This window comes from Synchiropus splendidus, chromosome 10 (assembly GCF_027744825.2).
Source record: "Synchiropus splendidus isolate RoL2022-P1 chromosome 10, RoL_Sspl_1.0, whole genome shotgun sequence".
Taxonomy (NCBI): domain Eukaryota; kingdom Metazoa; phylum Chordata; class Actinopteri; order Syngnathiformes; family Callionymidae; genus Synchiropus; species Synchiropus splendidus.
In genome coordinates this window covers 4,836,545-4,856,449 of record NC_071343.1, presented here as the reverse complement: position 1 = coordinate 4,856,449, position 19,905 = coordinate 4,836,545, and the positions used below count along the sequence as shown (strand labels likewise).

The window sequence follows — 19,905 nt, the reverse complement described above, 5'->3', positions numbered from 1 at the left end:
GATTTCGTGATTTTCCCACTGAATCCCACAACGTCAATCCTGACCGTCTTCATTTTATCAAAGTTGAATTGCAGGTCCTTCGGCACTCCACCCTAAATGTTTTTAAACCCTGCACAGTGAGAGCTGTGTGATTAATGAAAGCATAGAACAGGCGATGACGGGGAGAAAAGTATGTGCTTTTCCTTCAGTGTCACCTGAAGCCCCACCCTTGGGTGCCCTTGGAATCTCCTCCCCTCAGGTTAAAATCAAGAGAATGACACGGGAGTAATTGCAGACTGGCGGAGTATTAGTGAGGGTTAGAGTTTGTCACGGCCGCGCAAGTGAAGGTGAGTGAGCTTCGTGTTTATATATACAGTATATATATCTGGCTATGATCATGAAGAGACCACAACTCAGGACGTGTGCAGCTATTTATAATTTGAATTTGAGTGAGGAAAGCTATAATATCCACCAGGCTCAGTGAGATTATTTAAGATTATCAGGATTTTATGATATAAATCCTCACTCATGCTACATGTGCGACTCAAACAGCAGAAATAGTTTCCTTCTAAATACGTCTACTGGTTGAACGATGGACATGCATTTCCAGAATACATCCTTATTTCATTCTACAAATATAGTGTGAAAGGTGACAAATCTCGATGGATGTGTTTGACTATGGTCTTTAAAATCGTCTCGTATTCAGCCGGTGTCTTTCACGATCGGCAGCTGATGGCATGTCACTCTCATGCCCCTCTGTTTGTTTGAAGAAGGTGTGTAAAGTTGGGTAGGTGTGTCCGCATGTGGGTACTGATCCAGACCAACCAGTTCAGGCCTTGATCCGGGGGCTGAGGTGGATTTACAGCTGGGACTCAAAAGGACACATCACTCTGTTTGAACAGGGTGCGAGATTGAAATGAGAAAAAAAAAAAAAAACTGATTCAAGTTTTGAATCAGTTTTTGATTTAATTTTTTAACGCACAAGACTAAGATTGAATTTAAAATCTGATCTTACAGCGTCATCTAGTGGATAACACCTTCTCTCCATTCGTGTTTTCCGGGTGAAACGATCAAAATGAGTGTTCGTAAGTATCATTGGAAAACGTCAGTATAACAGTAGTGTATATAACTGTTTCCTTCCTTCTACTTTCCTTCAAAACTGAGTCCAACTATTGCATTGTACGACGAATCATAGCCACATTTAATTAGACCATGGTTGAAGAAAGAAATGTATTTCACTGATTCTCCAATAATACAGGTTTATATATATATATATATATATATATATATATATATATATATATATATATATGCTGTGCTTTCATTAATCATACGGCTCTCTCTCTATATATATATATATATAATACATTTTTTTTATTTATTTAATTGTTTAAATAAAATAACTACAAAGCTTATAAATACATATCAACTGGAAACGTATCAATAAATATAATCTTAGTAACACTTTCATATACATATGTATAATATCATATAATATGTATTTATAAGCTTTGTAGTGATTTTATTTTTGTTATACTTAATCTTTAACAAATGATTAAAACAACCACCAACCACCTCAATAATAATGCCATATTATCATTATATTGATATGGGAGAATGATATGTATATAACTGTAACACATGTCGAGCTTATACTGAAGGGTGTCTTCAACAGCTGTAAGAAACACGCTGAGGGACAACAGCTGGATCAAAAAGCCTGATGAGGAGGATGAAGATGTCGAGTGAGTTTTCACTGACTCACACTTCGCTGATGGCGAGGCGTGTCTCGTATCTGGAAAATCGTTTCCTCTTGCATTCCTTCGTGAAACTATTTCTCTCTCTCTCTCAACAGCCGTGACCCAAACTTCGGTAAAAGCATTCTCAGCCGATACAAATCCAGTGACAGTCCTGGAAGGTAAAACATTTTTTTATATAAAAATTTATTTAATTAAAAATAATTATTTCCATCTTCAAAAACTCCATTTAATTAGATTTCATTGTAGCTAAACATTTCTTTAATTTCCATGTGGTTGTTTTGTAGATACACAGGTGGCACAGATGATTTAATAAGCAGGTGAGTGGTATTCACATGAAATGAACATCTATTCTGATATCTGTACACAAGTTTACACCTATTATATTTTTAATTCTCTGCAGCACAACCACCAGCAAGGTGTCCTCCTACAAAAGGTAAATATCGATAAATCATTTCACCAAGTGATGAAATCAGGAATGACTTGAACTAAATGATGTGCTACATTAAAGCCAGAATTCAGATGCCCCGAGCAGGTAAATAAACCGCCAGTGTGAGGACCGAATTGTAGAAGGCTATATCATACTCTGCCACATTGATGTGTCCCAGCATGCAGGGGCCGGGCTAAGCATGTCTCAGGGGTCTACTCTCTGCATGTTCTACCTGTGAGAGCACTGGGGAACAGCGTTCAGAAATGTGCACCAAGTTTCATTATGACTTATAATGAATGTATTAAAGAGGATTTAAACTTCCAGCAGCACGATCACCACTGATCAGCAAGTCACCATCACCACCAGCCAGACCCTCAGGTATCCCACGGTCAAGCCACTTGTCAAGGCCCGAGTCATGACCTCTGGTTTCTTACAGATCATCTTTGAAGTCTCCCACCAAGACTGAGACCTTCTCGGAGAGAGTGCAGTCGTCCAGCAAAGGGTACGACAGGAACCTTTCTTTTTTAATAATATCAATGTCATAAAACAGAGGGGTCAATATGTCAAATATTTATTTATTTCCATGCACTTTTTTTTTTAAACAGGCAACAATATGCCACCTACTCACCCACCAGGAACATCAAAGTGACTGAGATAACTAAATCCAGTGATAATACGTACGTAACGTTTCATTGTTTATCCGTACTGTCGAATTAAATTCAACCCAACTTATACTTTCTTTTTCCATTTTTAGTGTGGATGACTCTCTCATCCCCTCCATCAAGGGAGGAAGGTGACTTCAGAACCAATTCACTTTATTCATTTTATAAAGTTATTAAGGCTGTCAATAGATTAGACTGTTTAATCTCAATTAATCGCACTGAGGCTGAGTTAACTCCATCAATGGCAACATCTGCCTTCACATTTAGAACAGATACAAATCGCAAGATTAATTTGCCATTAATCGCGAGTTAACTCTTCAGTGCGATTAATTGATTTTAAAGTTTTAATACATTGACAACCCTAAAAATATTCTTTTTTTTTCTGCCTAAAAAAGCTCCATAACAACTGAGACCTACACCTTGAAGAGCAGCAGTGACGGGTGAGTTTTTCTAGAATCCAAACTTGAGACTTTAATTTCAATGTAATCTTCAGAGGTGCAGCGTTTGACGCTGTCAATCACAGAGTTGTATATCTAGAAAATCCTCTCCTAATTATTGATGCTGAAATACATTTTTTAAGAACGTTCCATAACCCATGTCAAACTCAGGGCCTGGGGGCCAAACTCAGAGCTTAAAATTGTTGCCTTAAAAAGTCAGCACTAATAATGTTGGCATGTCACATCATCATTAAAAGACGTTGCCTTCTGTTTAGTCTTATATTTCCAATTAACGTAGCAGTTATAGACTGTTTTCATGAAAACAAATTCTGAGTTAAACATTTTCTCCCCTTATTCAACTGACCTGAACTCAATTCCTCTTTTTATATACAGTTCATTGCTGTTCCCTGCATTGTTTATGAGTTTATCATCAGGTTTTTCTGGAATAGAAAGGACGGTTGTCCTCCCTTTACATTAGCTGGTCACCTGCATCATTCTGATCATATATAAAAGAGGTCTTATCAATGTATAAAATGTCTTGAGATCATCTGTGTAATGATTTTGTGTCTAAACATCACATTATTTAATCTTGCAAAACCGATTTTAGACCTTAAACCGATTGCTTTCCTACACAGTGCTGATGATTTTGACAAATCCAGCTGGGACGACAGGTGACTTTGCAATCACAACTTAAATCCACAACATTTTCCTTCAAGTGTTTTCCTGCAGTTGACCATGTGGTAAATGTTGTTGCAGCAAAACGGTGACTGTGACCCGAAGCACCAACGGGTGAGTGTGTGATGGTGATCCAGCAATGTTTTTCAATGCAGCTTTAGTTGAATGTGTGTGATTTGTGGGATTTCAGGGACAGTTTCAAAAGCACGACCTCCACAAGGACATCGTCGACGTGAGCTTTTTCAGTAGCATTATGATGGTGTTGACAGCTCCTCATCAGGCACGTCACAGGTAAATACATTCTTTGTGTATGTAGAGCCGAGGACGAACTGTACGACACCCTGCTGCCGAAAGCTATCACTTCTTCACCTGTCAGGTGAGCAGACTTCCAACAAGCTTTCACTGACAAACAAGGCCACAGTTACAGCTGTCAATACTGTCACTGTAGCCCGAGTGTCAGAAGAGACTTCATCACGGAGAAGCGCAGCATTCTGTGAGTCTTGTCAAGTTTCTCTGTGTGTTTGTGCTTGTGTGTGTGCGCAGTGAATTTGTTGCTTAATCCTTTCTTCATTGATACAAAACAGGGTTGAAAGCCCACCATCGCCATCCTTCACCCGGACCACCAGGTAAACAGCAACACAACAGAACTACTCTATGAAACAGACTCATATAAGGATCGTTAGTATCTGCTACTATCTTTCTGGGAAAACTTACTTCATGAAATTCACTCGAACTAAGCGTGGAGATGTAATTATTGCTTGTGACAGCAGGGGTCAGTCTTGCCTCTGACTTTAACTATAAACAAGATAAGCTTAGAAATACATTTGTCTGATACTTTACATACATTTTTCACGGTAAATATATTCATAATCGTTTTATTACAAAAAAAACTACGTGGCAGTAATTGATATGGGCAACTATATTTGAATACAGCTTATTTATGAATGGCTTTTTTTTTTTTTTTTTTTTAAATAAATATTTTTCTAACATTGCTTCTAACCGTAACTTAAACCTGATGAAGGAAAATTTAAATGCATTTGCAGTTGTTTTAGTTACAGATTATAGGTCACACTTTTCATTAAAACATAATATATAATGTATAGAACAATGTTTTAAGGCTCACTTTTCATGTGTCGTTGCACATGTTCTGGTTCTGTTTCCTGCAAAGACACTTTAAATTATTTTATTTTATCGATGTACAATGAAGGCTCTTATGTTTGACTTACTTTTACAATCACGTCCATCCATTCACTGTATTCCTGTGAGTCCAAGCATTCAGGTATCACAGATGACTAGAGCAGATCCCAAAAATAGAGCATGTTTATTATTCTAAAATCCATCTGGGGGAAATCTGTGCAAAACATTCAACATTAAACCGTGTTCACAGCTACAGCTCTTACTCTGACGATACTGATTCCTTCACAAACAGCAGCAAGCCAAGGTATTTCTTTCAGTCACTTCCGATCCAGTTCTGTTGTGTGTGTTGTGATGTTGGATGCTCTTATTTCAGTTCTCTCATCGATGACTACACCAGTGAACGCAAGTCCTACTCTTACTCCAGGCCAAGCAGCACGTACGACCTTATACCACAAAGTTTCATCACAATAATACCATGATTTGGTTTGCAACACCGGTGTTGTGTTACTGCAGGTACGAGTACAGCAGCATCACCAGTCCCACTGACTACAGCAGTATGAGCAGCACAACATACAGGAGGTACTTGGCACAAATCAGTTATTAATATAGTAAAACTATCCAGCGAGTACTAATGTGAACTGCACTGTTTTTACAGCAGGTCAGAAGACACTGACCCTGTCTACTCCAAGTCCTCCACCAGCTCTCTGTATTCCCCAAGGTTTGCTAACCAATTTTAGATTTTAGAAAATGTTTTTAAAAAAGGTATTTAGAAAGAGATACTATATAAATCTTTTTTGTGTGCTTGTTGCCAGCTTAGCAATATCGAATTATTCATAATTCACTGCCTTTACAAGCGGATTAAATAAACAAGTGAATGAAAAATAAATAAGCAGCGCTTCATAAATACAAGCCATGAGGTCTTTCACATTGGTTGAAGGTCTAATTTCGAGCAAAAATGTATTTTTAAAGTTTCTATTATTCACTCGAGTCTGAAGTTTCAGTTGCAGCTGTGACCGTTTCAAAATAAAAGTGCCATAAACATTAAAATGGAAAGAAAAAATTAAGTGTATGAAACAGTTTACCAGGAAGTTCAAGTTTTGTTTGGAGTCATCGTGTTTGATTGTGCAATGGAATGAATGTGATACGTGCCATGGTGTTCAATATATATGTAAGTCTTTTGTTTATTGCTCCATTAAAGGCCTGTGCTTGAGAAGGACCTGTGCACCACCTGCAGAAAGCCATTCACAGGTGATGCCAAGATCATTCTGGAAGACATGAGGATCAACTGCCATGCTTCCTGCTTTAAGGTAAAAAAAAAAGACCACTCAAAAATCATCCAATATAGACGCATTAAAATGAAATAAATGTATATAACAACAACTAATGTTTTGGTGAGGGCAGTTAAGGATTGCATTGCCCAGTTTCCCGCTCACACCAATATATGTATGTGTTGCTGACAGTGCGAGGTGTGCAACAGAACTCTGGGCCATCTGAAAGCCGGCGACTCTATGTGGATCAGCAACAACATGGTGCACTGCGAGACCTGCTTTGAGAAGACCCGAGGTGAAAAGACAACACGGTTTCCCTCACACCCGACTCCTGTCACTTATTCATCACTTTTTCCCCACAGAGAAATGGAGACGCTGAGCGTTCCTGTTGACAATGGAGGAAAAGAATTTGCAATTAAGGACAAAAATGAATCATTAATTTTCTATGTAATTTTTGGGGTCATCTGGATCAATGTTTTACAAGCAAACACAAGCTTAATTTGGTGCTTTTGGTCAGTTAGATTACACTCATAATTGCAAACGATGTGAGCAGAAATATGACTTTTATATTTGCATTATAAGTTGGATACAACCTTTCTTACATTCTTTGTAGCCTTCTTGGGAGTCTCATTTGTGTTCGGGGATGTTTTATTGGGCCGGGGCTCTTTTTCTTTGTGCAATAAATACCTTTGTTTCTGTTCATGCATTTTGCTTTTATGGCTTTTATGGTGTGATGCTTTTGGGAATATGTTTAAAGGTTTGAAAAATCATGCCTCATTTCCTCAACATTCCCTCCATGGTCCTGCTCTGAATCTCTGCATCCATCAGCTCTAAACACAAGGTACAAAGCTGTGTGCTTTGCCATGCTGATGATGTCATGTTTTTAAACATGAAACACTGCAGCTTTTTTCTCTCTGTGTCTGTGTCGTTGAGTGACATGACAGTTGTCAATAAAGAACTTGCCAGAACTAAAACAGTCCATCCACAAAATATTTTAACCGTCAATCACAGACCGTATTAAAGGTCGTGTTAAAGGTGCTAAAGGTTACATGGAAAAAATCAATAAATAATCCTGCAACTTTCCATCCTTAAAATTTCCATCAATGTATTTCAATTTGAATTTTCCAAATTTCCATACTCATTGTTGGTCTCAAAAAGCAAATGCAAGGAATTTACACTAATCTCTGTGAGTTTCAACATCCTTTAAAGGAGATCAAGTTTTTAGCGCGTCTTAAATACCATGTTTTTAAGCCCTTCTTCCTTCTTAAAGCTCCTTGGGCCACATTAAGTGTCTTGGCAGTTTGGCCTTGTGTTCAACACGTTTTTTTACGAAGTATGGATATATGCAACTGAAATCTTAAATAATAATAAACATGAAAAGTAGTAGTAGTAGTAGTAGTTGTAATAATAATAATAATATTCAACACGTTTTTATGGCTTCAAGTATGGCTATATGCAACTGAAAGCTTAAATAATAATAAAAAAAACACGAAAACCATTAGTAGTAGTAGTAGTTGATGTTGTAATAATAATAATAATAATAATAATAATAATAATATTCAACACGTTTTTTACGAAGTATGGATATATGCAACTGAAATCTTAAATAATAATACACATGAAAACTATTATTATTAGTAGTAGTAGTTGTAATAATAATAATAATAATATTCAACACGTTTTTTATGACGTCAAGCATGGATATATGCAACTGAAACCTTAATAATAATAATAATATAATAATAATAATAATAAACGTGAAAACCATTATTATTATAACTATTATTATTGTTCGTAGTAGTAGTAGTAGTAGTAACAATAATAATAATAATCTTTTTTTCAACACGTTTTTTATGTCTTCAAATATGGATATATGCAACTGAAACCTTAAATAACAACATACATGAAAACCATTAGCATTATGATTAGTAGTAGAATTCATAATAATGATAATGATAATATGTGCAATATCTGTGGGTGAACTCTCCACTTGTCCAAAACACCGTCAGCATCTCCGCGGTACTTCCGCAGTGGTGGTGTGATGGGAGTCGCGCTCGCCGCTGCTGACCAATCAGGAGGCGCGTGTGCAGACGAGCCAGCATCCGTGTGACTGTGTTTGTCTCGAATCTGGACGCACGCTCAGAATTTGGACCCCCAGCTCGCACCAGGCCTCGGGTCCACCGCTCCCAATGTGCTTCTCCCCCGATGGACGCGGAGGTGCTGAGCCCCCCGACCATGGCGGACATTAACGGCAACAGCAAGCTGAGCACCGCGGAGCTGGAGGTTCTCAAGCTGCAGGAGCTGGTGCGAAAACTGGAGAGACAGAACGAACAATTGCGGACTCGGGCGAACGCCGTCAACAATTGCTCGGTCACCCCGCTTCTCCAGACCTCCTTGTTGTCTCTCGGCAGTCCGGGGGAGACGTTCGCCTCCAAATACCCCATTTGCAGCCCGACACAGACACATCCCGGTTCCCGAGGAGCCCGATCTCCGGCCGAGGAGCCCATCGCCTATTTCCAGCCGAGCTCCGCGTCTCCCGAAGCCGCTGCCGAGGAGGAGATAGACGCCCCCGACGCTGCTACTGTTCTGGACGAGTTGGAGGATCTGGACTTGGACGCGGTGCTCCCTGTCGGAGAGGCCGATTGCTGGTAAACTACCTTCTGTCTTTGTCCCCTTGAAATAATCATCATCATCATCATCATCATCATATAGCAAGGCTTTATTTAGAATCTTTGTTTTCCACTTAACTGACATCCCATCCCAGAGAGGAGCCATTAGCGCCACTGAATACCTCTTGTAACTGATAGCACAATTGATTGCGGTATTGATTTTCTTATCGATTCTCCTTCTTGTCTTGGCTGAAGGTCTCTCAAATCCACCACTTCCTGGACAGCACTTTGAATTTATAGTGGATGCATTGTTCCGAGCTTTATCTATAGACTTGTTGTACCGATGCCATGACTTATAAAGGGTTCATAACCAAGTCCAAGTCTTCTTAAAAGTGTTTCATATTCATGTTCACTGTTAACCAGAGAAGCAGACGGTAATTACTACATAATACTACACAAGCGCAGTGGTGCCTCGATTTTCAAATCGGAGCTTGAACAAAAATTTCTAGATTTTTTGCTTCGGATTTTGAACAAAAATTCAGAACTAACGTGCGCGGGTTATTGTGTATAACGCAGCCTCTGTATGCAGACGTGTCCCGTTAGCTACATTTACTGACTGTGTTTTCTTCATATTGAGGTGTCAAACCTTTCCTGTCTCCACACTGGACCGTGGTAGAGTGTCACAGGGGAGGTGCTGGAGCGCTCACTCCAGGGTTTGATGTCCTGTTGTGGGCTGGAGCTGGGACAGGGATGAGGCGAGTCTGGGACAGAGCGTGACTTGGTTTACGACTTTGTCACAGCCAAACTGCACAGAAGCGCACATTCAGAGCTGGACACGCACCGGGCACCTCTTCACTTCTGGAGAGACGTCACTCACTCGGCAACCCCTCCCACATGCAGCGGCCACACACATAGAGGAACAGCCACCTGCAGCAGACACTCTACATTCACTCCTACAAAAGACTATTTTAAGGCTTGGAACGCATTGTTTCTTTTTCCATTCATTGTAAAGGGAAAAATCGATTCAGATTTCAAACAATTCGCTTCTCGAACGGCCGTCTGGAACGGATTGTGGTCGAGAACCCAGGTACCACTGTATTTAAACACATACCGAATAAATTGCGAGTAAACAATGTGTCCAGCTTCGGAAGTGTATCTCCTGATGATGCTACTACACCGGATACTCTTTATTGTTTGAGTAGTAGAGGATCATTTTCAGGGACTTCGAAGTGGGAACGGTTGGAAGGTGGTGCTATGATAATACATATGACTGCTGAACCTTGAAACCCATTTCTAAATCTCCTCTTTATATAAATATATTGGGACTGAATTACACCATCACTGCAGGAGTCTGGTCCAGATGAAGGTTGTTAGATTTTGTGTCGCACTCCTGGCAAGACTTTGTGAGGTGTTTTATCGACCTTTCTGGCTCTAGAACTCTGCTGACAGTTTAGGATCAGCGAAGGCTGACTGGGTTACACTAACACATTTGGTGGGGCACTTTCGCTTACAAACAAATGAGTGTGCGGTCGGAACTGTTGACCCTCCAGAATCTTGTGATCAAGCAGCTTTGCCTGTGTGTGTGTGTGCAGGTTTGAGCCCCAGGGTGGACTAGTTTCGTTCTTCCTATCTGAGGACTCACTCGAGCGTCCGCCGTGATCGTCTCTCTGTTTAAGTAGCACAGAGATCAGAAGCAGCATCCACCCGTGCTGTTATCCTCACTCCATTTAACACATCTAATTGACCACAAAGTTCGTGTTATGCGCTGACACAGTTGCCAAATAAAGAGGCTGCTCAGTTGAGACGGATGCGTCGGCTGGAAATAGTTTTTAGCGAATTTATTATTCTGACAAAATTGGTTCTCTGTGGTAGGGTAATAAAGTATTCTTGATTTCCAGCAGTCTCTGTCGTAGTTTTCAATATTTGGGTTGTTTATCACGTGTAATTTTTTTGAGAGTTTCAGATTATGTTCAGCTCTTTATTGAGCACAGAGAACGATGAGATATTGAGAAATAGGTTTGAGGGTGTAGACAGAGACGTAGTGAGTAATAAATAACTGAAAAAAATCCAGGGATAGTTTTTGTAGTTCCAGAATTATTTTGAAAAAATGTTTTGTTTGCATTAAGAAATACGTGTGTGTTTCTTTATGACCAGTAGACTTATGCATCTGTATTCAGTGCTCAGTTTGGTCTTGGTCTCGATCTCGCCCGCCCCATTGGTCTTGGTCTCTGTGTGCTCTGGTCTTGACATGGTCTTGACTCCAGTTTGGTCTCAGTCTCGGTCTTGCCCCTGTAATTGGTCTGGACTTGGGCCATTGAAGTACTGGTCCTGTATACTCGATACAGTCCAGTGTGATTCTCGACTCCATCTCAGTTTAGGAGTACTACAACTCTAGTTGATCCTCATCCCTGCCTCTTAAATGAATGAATGAATGTTATTTCACTCTCCCGTAATACATTGTAATTACCACTCATATTTTTAATATAAAGATTGTTTCCATTTCCCCACTGTGGGACTAATAAATGCCATCTCATTTATTGCACTTCAATCTTTCTTCTTACATTCCACAGAGACTGAAAAACTTTTCTACTTTTAATAATCCTTCTATGTTTCTCACCCCATCGATTGTTTGTTATTTCCCAAGTTACTCCTAAAATTGCATACTTTTGATCGCATCCTGCTCCTCTGACGAAGCAACTATTTTAAAAGCATCTATTTTTGGATGTTGTAGTGAAGTCGTCCTGTACATGACTAGTGCATCAAGTGACTTTTTCGTGATGTAAAACCTCAGCAACATGAACCCGAGAAAATCTGCTCTTTCTGCAGCTCAAGGATTAAACCAATGGTTATTTTTATTCCAGGCTTTATGAGAGTTCCAAAGCTAAGCTGCAGGGCGAGCGGGGCCTCAGTCCGCTGCAGTGGTGCCGGCAGGTTCTGGACCGCCCGGGACCAGAGGTGGAGCTAGCCCGGATGACGCTGTGTCACCGACTCGACCAAGGTACCGTGTGCTTGCAGATTAACTGTCCACATCTGTCTCTGCCCCATAAGCTGAGACACATGTTGCTCAACGTGTCTCGAAGATCATGTGATCACTCAGTCCACCGTGAGTTGGCACCGACCTGTTTGCGTACGAACTGTTGGTTCTTTGTTATCCTTTCCTAAAGATGCACAACCAGTTAAATGGCAGGAAATATGACATTTTGACGGACCTAAGAATGTTATTCTAATTATTCATATTTCACATTAATAACAGAGCCGTCGACGTTGGACTCACAACAACTCATAAATCTTGTGATATTTACCGGTCACGGTCTGACAGGTTCTCGACGAACGGAGAGGGAACTGGTCGCCATGGCAACCGGGCTTACATTAACAGTACAGAGAAGCAGAGCTGCGGTTGCTCCCTGCTTTAACATGCAGCAGAAGAAACCGTGTGGAAGCGCATCTCTGAGTGTGTGCCCTAATTCTAAATTTGTATTTTAGATCCATTATTGATGCGCTGGAGATGTGGCAACAGTTGAGCAAGCAGGGTCTCCGTCATTTTGGTTTCTGATTCTTTCTCAGGGCTCCTCTCGTCCTCTGGGTCATGAATACTTGCCTGTTAGCTTTGTTATTTGTCCAACAAGCTCTGAATGCCGGTGTTTACTTCTGCTGCCTAATTGTGTTAGGAATACCAAATGCTGCTCTTTGTGAGGTCGTCCACTGGCAAACAAAACACTCACTTGTTTGGTGTGTTGTCGTGGACTGGTTTGATGTTTGTTTCTCCGTCACTGATCTCAGGCAGACGACGGTCAGACAGATCGTACATGCAATCGTTGGTTTGAAAATTTGGTCCCAGAAATGTGAGGTGTGTTAAGGCATTTATCAGAGATCATCCGAATCATGCATCAACGCATTAGTGGTGGGACTTTAAGAAGATAATTATGATTCATTAATTACAAAAAATAATAATTTAATTGAACAGTTTCCTCTCCAGACAACAGGGAACCTTTGTCAGTGCAGGAGTTCCTGCTCCACTGATCACAGCTAGGATGAGAACAACAACAACAAACATGGAGGAATCCCTGAACAAAAGCAAACAAAAGCATCTGTTTGCTTTTACACTACTATGAATGGACTTGAAATTCTTATAAAATTGAATTTCTTATACAAATATTTTCAAGACGTTCAAAGAGCTTTCGTTTAAATCAGGTGATAAAAAAACTTGAATACAGTCACCATGGTGATTTATTGCTCTATTGTCAAACTGATGCAAAATAAACAATATTGTGTTGTTTAAATGTATGTATGGCTCCATCATTTGATTCAGTAATATACCAAATTCATTCAAATTGAAAAATGTAGCTTCTTGTGGCGAATATTCTTATACCATTAAACTGCGATTAATTGAGATTTAAAAAAATCTAATCATATATATTTATGATGAATATAAGAGGAATGAAAGTCAGGAGAAGGAAGATAGGGAAGATCAAAGTGGGAGAATAAAGCAGGGAGTTACATGGGGTTAATCATAAGAGCTACAGATCAATGGAGGTGGAGAAAAGAGTGCAGGCAGGGTGGACATCAAGAGCAGCAGCAGGGGAAAGAGAAGCTTTATGGGTAAATCATAGTCACTGCCATAACGTACGCTTAGCAGAAGTATCAAGAGATCATCTGGACATGATCGGAAAACAGAATATTGGAAGGAAAACTGATTCGTATTAGCATTTGATCTGGAAAAGAAGACTAAATTGTGGTTTGGCATTTACAATCTCGGCTAATCCCCGGAGATTTCTAGTGTGTCTGATAAGCTGCTGGAAAATCAGGACCTGGTCTTACTCCATCCTCTGGTCACATACTAACCCGACATTTGTGACATGTAATGCCACACGATCTGATGGTGTTTTTGGCTGCTGTGTTGTGCAGCGAAGCGTTGGCGGAGCGTCTCCTCGGTCCGTCCGTACAGCTGCATAGAGGGACTGTCCACCATCAGCTGCCCTGTCCTGCCTTACTCTAAATCTGCTGCACTAACCGAATCCCCAGGTAACTCTCATCCGTGTACTGCTCACATTGTGAATTCATTCATGTCGTCACTACTCAGTCGTCGACTTGTTTATGTCTATGCTACTCACAAAAATGTCATTGAGAATTCCCTCCTTCTTTATTTGAGCCAACTTCTCTTCCTGATCTACTCATTTCCATGATCTTCCTCTTTGCTATTGTCTGCGCTGAGGCACGTGTTGACCCATAAAAACCCGGCTCCATAATCCACTGCAGCCTTCTGAACGTGTCACATGTCATCAGATTTCAAGGCATAACTTGCTTGGATTCCAGCTCTGGGACGAGTAAAGGATATCTAATCTCATCTGAAATTTGGTTTTCCAACCAGGCTAATCTGCACAATCCTGTTTTCCTAAACTAAAAAAATACAAGCTCATCACTCCGCCAGCCCTCTTCTTTTTTCCGCCTCTTTGCCAGGAAGTCAATCTGTTTTTCATATCAGCAAATACAATAGAAGAAACAGCTGGTCAAATGAGATCTTGTTGTTGCTGCTGTGTGCTTCTCAGCTTCCCCGTCGGGTCTGTCCGTCCTGCAGCCGCCTCCCTCCGTCAGGCCGAGTTGCGGCCTCAGTGACAGGACGCCGACGTTCCTCTCCAACTCCAGTGAGATACAGTCATTCCCCCCTGCATTTAAGTGAACGGTAGATGAAAGTGAAACCTCTTCACCGCAGACATGGGCCGCCGTCACGCAGCCGTCAGCCCTCAGTCATCAGTGGACAGTGAGGCTGGCGTCTCAGAACTGGAAGAGGACTCCATCAGCATGAGCTACAAGTTGCAGGACATGACCGACGTGGAGGTGATGGCACGACTTCAGGAGGAGAGTAAGTACAACTTCGTCACCAAAGCAGATCTTGAAATTGTATTGTATGTAGCCAAGAAGGTGCAATGGTCAGCAAGTGGTCAAAGTGAGGAGGCTCACTCTGATATTAGTACGAAGATACAAACAAGTGGTTCAAGGTTGAGTGGACATAGTTGTACTCACATCCTCTGGTTGCTTTGGGAGGTTTTGGTTTTGGAGATGGAGATATCAGGTGGGTTCCCTGGTGTCAAACATATGGTGCAGGGGCCAAATCCAGCTCATCAAGTCATCTGATGCGGCCTTGAAACATGCTTGTTTGGCTCGTGGTGCTCTTGTTTTCATGTGCTTATTCACTGCAAGCTCTCATCTTATCCTCCTCCAGGTCTCAGGCAAGACTGCGCCTCTACCTCGGCCTCGGCCAGTCGTCGCAGTTCCAGCTTCTCCCTCAACTCGCTGAGACGCAGTGAGATGGATTTAGAGGAAGAGGACGAGGATGATGAAGGCTACGACCAGCTGCCTCCTCCTCAACCTCGACTCTTCCGCACGGGCTCTATGCAGCACGGGAGCTTGCGGCACTCCCACACCTTCTCCAGCATCAGAGACTGCAGACGAAGCTCCGCCTCCTCGCAGTTCTCCCTCAGCGGGCTCTCTGGCTACTCCAGCGGCAGCAGCTTCGGCTTGAATGCGGAAACGCCGGCATCATACAGGAGCAGTGCTGGTGAGTGCTGAGGTTTAGGGGTGTTCGTGGGCAGGAAGGTCAGCTTTCCTGTACAGTCCCACACTGGATCACAGTAATGGGGACCTGTTTCGGAGATGGAAACTATCACTCATGTCTTAGTATAGGTCTAGCTTTTGGTCTGGGATGGGGGTCAAATGTCTTGGGGAATAGTGATAGTGTTATGGCCTCTATTGCGCGGTGCATACCAATAAAGAACCCTCTGGAACACCTTGGTGAGCAATCTGGTATAAGGTGAAGTGTAATTATGATGGTAGTCTGTCAGGTGGTATCAGAAGTAGGATGTCAAGGCCATACCTCCCCAATAGGGGACTATTGGAAGCATGGAATGGGACATGTTTGGGGTGAAAGGGTTTGCAGCTTTATTGCGTTTCTAGCAACAGTTTCAAGCAGCATCCTGAGCATTCAGAACCTAGAAAGAGAAAATTGGACAGCAGTGTCCTTTTTTTGCTTTTAAATTCTGCCTCCACCATGTTGACGCTTCACTAACTGAAGACCCACCCCAAGCATATGGACCTGCTTTTTACACAAATGAAACAGCGACTCTGGTATGTGCAGAGCGGCAAATACCTTTGGTGTGAAGATACCATTTGGATTTGGATGAGTCTGAGGGTCAGTCCGGACAGTCACATGGTGAATGGAGTTTAAAACATACGAGTCTCAAGCATCAATATTCCTCACGCTGCTTCTTGATGTGACTGCTTAGACAAGTTGCGCAGAAGCATGCCCAACCTGATCCGAGCCCCCAGCATGCCAACCGTTCCTGCCGTAGAATGCCCGACCTCCCCCGTCAACCCACCCTCCCATGGCCCCTCCTCCCTGCCAATGATGTCCTCCCTGCGGACCAGCCAAAGCTTTGACTCGTCCAACGGGCTCATCCGACTCCAGTCCTCCAGTAAGACCCTGGTCCTTGTGTGTGAGGATGAATTCAACCTACTGGAAATTCACTTTGATCCTTGTTTCCAGTTCCGTCCCCTGGTCAGCTCACCCAGCGAGTCCAGAGCGTGGGGAACTTCCCCTCCACACCGCGGCCCCAACTCAAAGCAACAGCCTACGTCAGCCCCACGGTTCTGCAGGGTCCCACCACTCTGTCCACGTCCACGAGTCTCAACTCCATCCCCAGCAGCTCAGTCCCACCTCAGCCCCTCAAACCAAGCGTCAGCTTGGCTCCGCAGCCTGTGAAAGGTAGCAGCAGCCAGTCTTCGATCCCACGTAGCTCTCTCCCTCGACCTGCTTCCTTTGTGGGAATCAGTGGAGTCCTACGCCCCAGCAAACTGGCTCAACCGCGCAGGTGGGTGTGAACCTTCAGTGTCGCCTCTCGTGGTCATTCCATGCACTACTATAGCTAAAGACTTCTTTTCTCTTCTGGCTTTTGCGCAGTTTGTTGACGCCTCCGAAGAGCCTCACCGCCCTGAGTGCCCTGAGAGATGCGAGCTGGAAAGATGGCTGCTACTGAATCCAAAAGTTCTGGGCCTTAAATCTGGCCAAGCTGAGCCAGTTTTGGACTGTGAAACAGAAGAGTGACTGTTACTGTTTTTCTAAAGCACCTGAGTGAAGTGGCGCAGGTCCAGCAGGCTGGATCCTGCACCAAAAACTACCTGCTGAAACACAGACTGACACTTTCAAACAAACTGGCAATATCGTGGTAATCTCTAGTTAAATGTGACATGGATCCTCTTTGCTACGATTTTGTTGTGGTGCGCATAAACAAACACAGCTCTCGAAAAGTATAACACATTGCTTTTGTACATGCTTTCTGACGACTCATTTCACAAATATTGTTTTCTGTCTTGAGTGTTGTGTCAGATGTGAACCTGAAACTGAAGTTTTGTAACATCCTTGTGCCTGTGCGTAATTGATGTGACACATATTCATTTATATTTATTGAACTGACCTCGCAGCACTTTCATCAGAATAATGATTAACACTTTAAAAAGGTTCTTTGTTTGTGTTGATGGCAATTTCAATGATTTCATTGGGCTAGTTTCTTTCCATGGTTCTTTACAAGAAGCTGACGTTTCTAAAAATGATAGTTGCAATGATATTGATGAAAGTCCTCATGCTTTCTACATATAAGAAGAAGGAACTTTTTTCAATGGAAATAAAAAGATTTCGAAAATACATTTGTGGCATTTATGTTTTATTTTTCTTTTTAAATAGTAGCTTCATAATTTATCATCGAAAAATATCAATATATATGTGTAAAAAAAATGAAAGAAAAATAAAAATAAAATAAAATGCGTCACAAATAAGGTGAATTTACTTAAATGAATAAAGTGCTATGATTAGACAATGGATAAATAAAACCCGGTATGGTATGAGACACAAGGTACTTCAGAGGGTCATATGACGGTCGGACGAATGAGTAAGCACATAGGGACAACGAAACAAAACAAAAGGTTCGCTGGCGACCCCTAGTGGCATCAGCGAGCCATTTAAAATAATATGCAAAATTACACAGGGTGATGACAGATAACTTTTCACCCCAGTAAAATAGCAAGAATCCCATTGGCTGTTTTGTGGTCATAGCACTTAACTCAATGTTGTTGTTGGCTCCACAAACGCCCTCACCTGCGTGAAGGGATTAATATTTAACACATGAATGTGTTGATTCTAAATCTCCCAGCAACACTCTTCACAGTCATTTCAACAGTCTCTCCGCATCCTTCAATTGCATTAGTCCTTCAACTGATATTTCAGGAGATGTCCAACAATGCTCAAGAGGTTGTACAACTTTATTTGAAAAGGCAAATGAGAGCATACACCGGTGTGTGCAGTGTTGTTTTTCTGTTTCTCTAGGATGCTGTTGTCAACCTTAAAACCCTGAGGGAACTCTCTGGACAACTGCGCTTTGAGTGGACGGTCCTGGCGTACGAGCTGGGCTTCAACAGAACTGACATCAGGAGGTTCCAGACCAAGTCTGCAGAAAAGTCTGTCCAGGCCAGAGCCATGCTGGAAAACTGGTGAAGTAATCCATGCTTCAGTCTTAACTGTTCCCCCTAATGTTGTGTGCACAGTCAGCTATTTCACCTCAAGCTTTCTTCTAACTTTTGATTCAGATCATCTGTTAGCGATTCTTCTGGAGGGGGCGGTGAAAGGCAAATTATATGTTGAGTTTTCTTGTCTCCACAGTTCAAGTTCAGTTTATGGAAAAAGCATGAGTGGGTAGGCATTAATCCAGGACAGAAGAATGTTGGGAAGCACTTATTTTATCTTAAAACTGAGGCAGGAATCTCACTCATGGAGACGCATCAAAATAGTTTTAACTGTAAATGCTCCCAAAGGAAGGTGGTCACGGCAAATAAAGGGGTTTGAAAGCCTTTACCATGTTTTTATTCCCCTCTGAAGGTATGAGAGGTCAGGGGACAAACCCAACAAAACAAAAGTGCTCCGGGCCGGACTGGAGCGCTCGGGTCGCAGAGACCTGGCCGAGAAGCTGCGCTGCCTTCACTGGGGTCAACAGAAGCTGAGCCGTAAGGTGGAGCTGCCGTCTGCCTTCCCTTTCCTCATTACCGTCCACAAAACCATCCACAACCAGGACGGCCTTCGCAAGATCAACCAACTGAACCGGAGATGCACCTGACTGCGGTGGCCTCACTGGCTAAACCTTGTGTGGTCCACAACTGATGATGATGTTTTGATGAGTAGAGGAAGTTAAGACTGCTTTTAGTGAGAAAACAAGGATGTAAATCACTCACTTTAAAATATGAACTTAGATTAATTAAAATATTCTTTTTTTTCTGATGACAAAGATAATACTTTCTGCTTGCATTGATTCTTATTACAGACAGATATCTGTAATAAACTTACCTATCCTTGCTTTTATACAGTTTTCACTTGTGGTTCCATTGGTCCTTCATATAAAATACACAAGATGAGAGAGCAAAGAGGTTGTGTATGCCAAAGTACTCTCAAGGGAAACAAAAACAAAAGGTTACAAGCTCCACAAAATGCATAATAATTTTACAGTCAATGAGTGGCACTCCTTTAACAGGAAGCAGGAGTCGAAAGAGAATGCAATAAAATGCATGGAAGCAAAACACAATATTCATGCATTTTTGCCAGCTATCTTAATTAAATAACAGCATTTCAAGTTGAAAACATGTGATTTTCTTGAGTCACTGATATTCGTACACAATATTGGTGACTTTTGAGAGACTTTAAATATAAGTATTTGATTAAATTTTAAGAATTTGTGATTTTAAGGTGAAGGTCCATTTACATACATGTCTTAATCTGAACCATCTGAAAATAGGACAGTCAAATTATGAATAAATTGATAAAAAAAAAAAAAAAAAAACATTCAGAGATCAACATCAATGCGCCAAACTACAATTTCATTGAAGAACAGCCGTAGCTATGAAGAGACGCTCGTCCGTT

The 19,905-nt window shown here is 41.6% G+C and overlaps 3 protein-coding genes across 7 annotated transcripts; all 3 read left to right on the top strand.

Annotated features, from left to right (window-relative positions):
* Positions 1-242: 242 nt before the first annotated feature.
* Positions 243-7,249, top strand: scel (sciellin). Of its 2 annotated transcripts, none has more exons than XM_053877159.1 (24): positions 243-326; positions 997-1,064; positions 1,655-1,721; positions 1,832-1,894; positions 2,021-2,053; positions 2,137-2,169; positions 2,491-2,541; positions 2,600-2,665; positions 2,769-2,840; positions 2,918-2,956; positions 3,221-3,265; positions 3,898-3,933; positions 4,019-4,051; positions 4,128-4,169; positions 4,254-4,313; positions 4,386-4,430; positions 4,522-4,563; positions 5,325-5,378; positions 5,448-5,510; positions 5,588-5,653; positions 5,730-5,792; positions 6,273-6,381; positions 6,535-6,637; positions 6,705-7,249. In XM_053877159.1, exons 2-24 carry the CDS (start codon positions 1,055-1,057, stop codon positions 6,719-6,721), a joined length of 1,212 nt encoding a protein of 403 aa, XP_053733134.1. In that variant the 5' UTR covers positions 243-326; positions 997-1,054; the 3' UTR covers positions 6,722-7,249. The 2 variants fall into 2 exon arrangements, with proteins under 2 accessions (XP_053733134.1, XP_053733132.1); XM_053877157.1 differs by having other exon boundaries at positions 2,488-2,541.
* Positions 7,250-8,456: 1,207 nt separating this feature from the next.
* On the top strand, positions 8,457-17,640 carry slain1a (SLAIN motif family, member 1a). 4 transcript variants are annotated; one of them, XM_053877040.1, is made up of 9 exons: positions 8,457-8,990; positions 11,813-11,949; positions 13,857-13,973; positions 14,498-14,593; positions 14,662-14,811; positions 15,172-15,507; positions 16,232-16,420; positions 16,492-16,816; positions 16,906-17,640. In XM_053877040.1, the coding sequence occupies exons 1-9, from the start codon at positions 8,548-8,550 to the stop codon at positions 16,979-16,981; spliced, it is 1,869 nt and encodes a 622-aa protein (XP_053733015.1). In that variant the 5' UTR covers positions 8,457-8,547; the 3' UTR covers positions 16,982-17,640. The 4 variants fall into 4 exon arrangements, with proteins under 4 accessions (XP_053733015.1, XP_053733016.1, XP_053733017.1 ...); XM_053877041.1 differs by lacking the exon at positions 13,857-13,973; XM_053877042.1 differs by lacking the exon at positions 16,232-16,420.
* Positions 17,641-18,228: 588 nt separating this feature from the next.
* wu:fc50b12 (uncharacterized protein LOC103911624 homolog) lies at positions 18,229-19,108 on the top strand. Its single transcript, XM_053876780.1, has 3 exons — positions 18,229-18,249; positions 18,325-18,488; positions 18,874-19,108. The coding sequence occupies exons 1-3, from the start codon at positions 18,229-18,231 to the stop codon at positions 19,106-19,108; spliced, it is 420 nt and encodes a 139-aa protein (XP_053732755.1).
* The last annotated feature ends 797 nt before the right edge of the window (positions 19,109-19,905 follow it).

Bases quoted from the DNA above. Each gene is read 5' to 3' on its own strand.
- scel (XM_053877157.1), top strand. The intron at 2,542-2,599 runs GTATCCCACGGT...GGTTTCTTACAG, and splicing joins ACCACCAGCCAGACCCTCAG to ATCATCTTTGAAGTCTCCCA. The intron at 4,052-4,127 runs GTGAGTGTGTGA...GTGGGATTTCAG, and splicing joins GTGACCCGAAGCACCAACGG to GGACAGTTTCAAAAGCACGA.
- slain1a (XM_053877040.1), top strand. From the start codon at position 8,548: ATGGACGCGGAGGTGCTGAGCCCCCCGACCATGGCGGACATTAACGGC. The intron at 16,421-16,491 runs GTAAGACCCTGG...CCTTGTTTCCAG, and splicing joins CATCCGACTCCAGTCCTCCA to TTCCGTCCCCTGGTCAGCTC. The intron at 16,817-16,905 runs GTGGGTGTGAAC...GCTTTTGCGCAG, and splicing joins AAACTGGCTCAACCGCGCAG to TTTGTTGACGCCTCCGAAGA.
- wu:fc50b12 (XM_053876780.1), top strand. From the start codon at position 18,229: ATGTCCAACAATGCTCAAGAG. The intron at 18,250-18,324 runs GTTGTACAACTT...CTGTTTCTCTAG, and splicing joins TGTCCAACAATGCTCAAGAG to GATGCTGTTGTCAACCTTAA. The intron at 18,489-18,873 runs GTGAAGTAATCC...TCCCCTCTGAAG, and splicing joins AGAGCCATGCTGGAAAACTG to GTATGAGAGGTCAGGGGACA.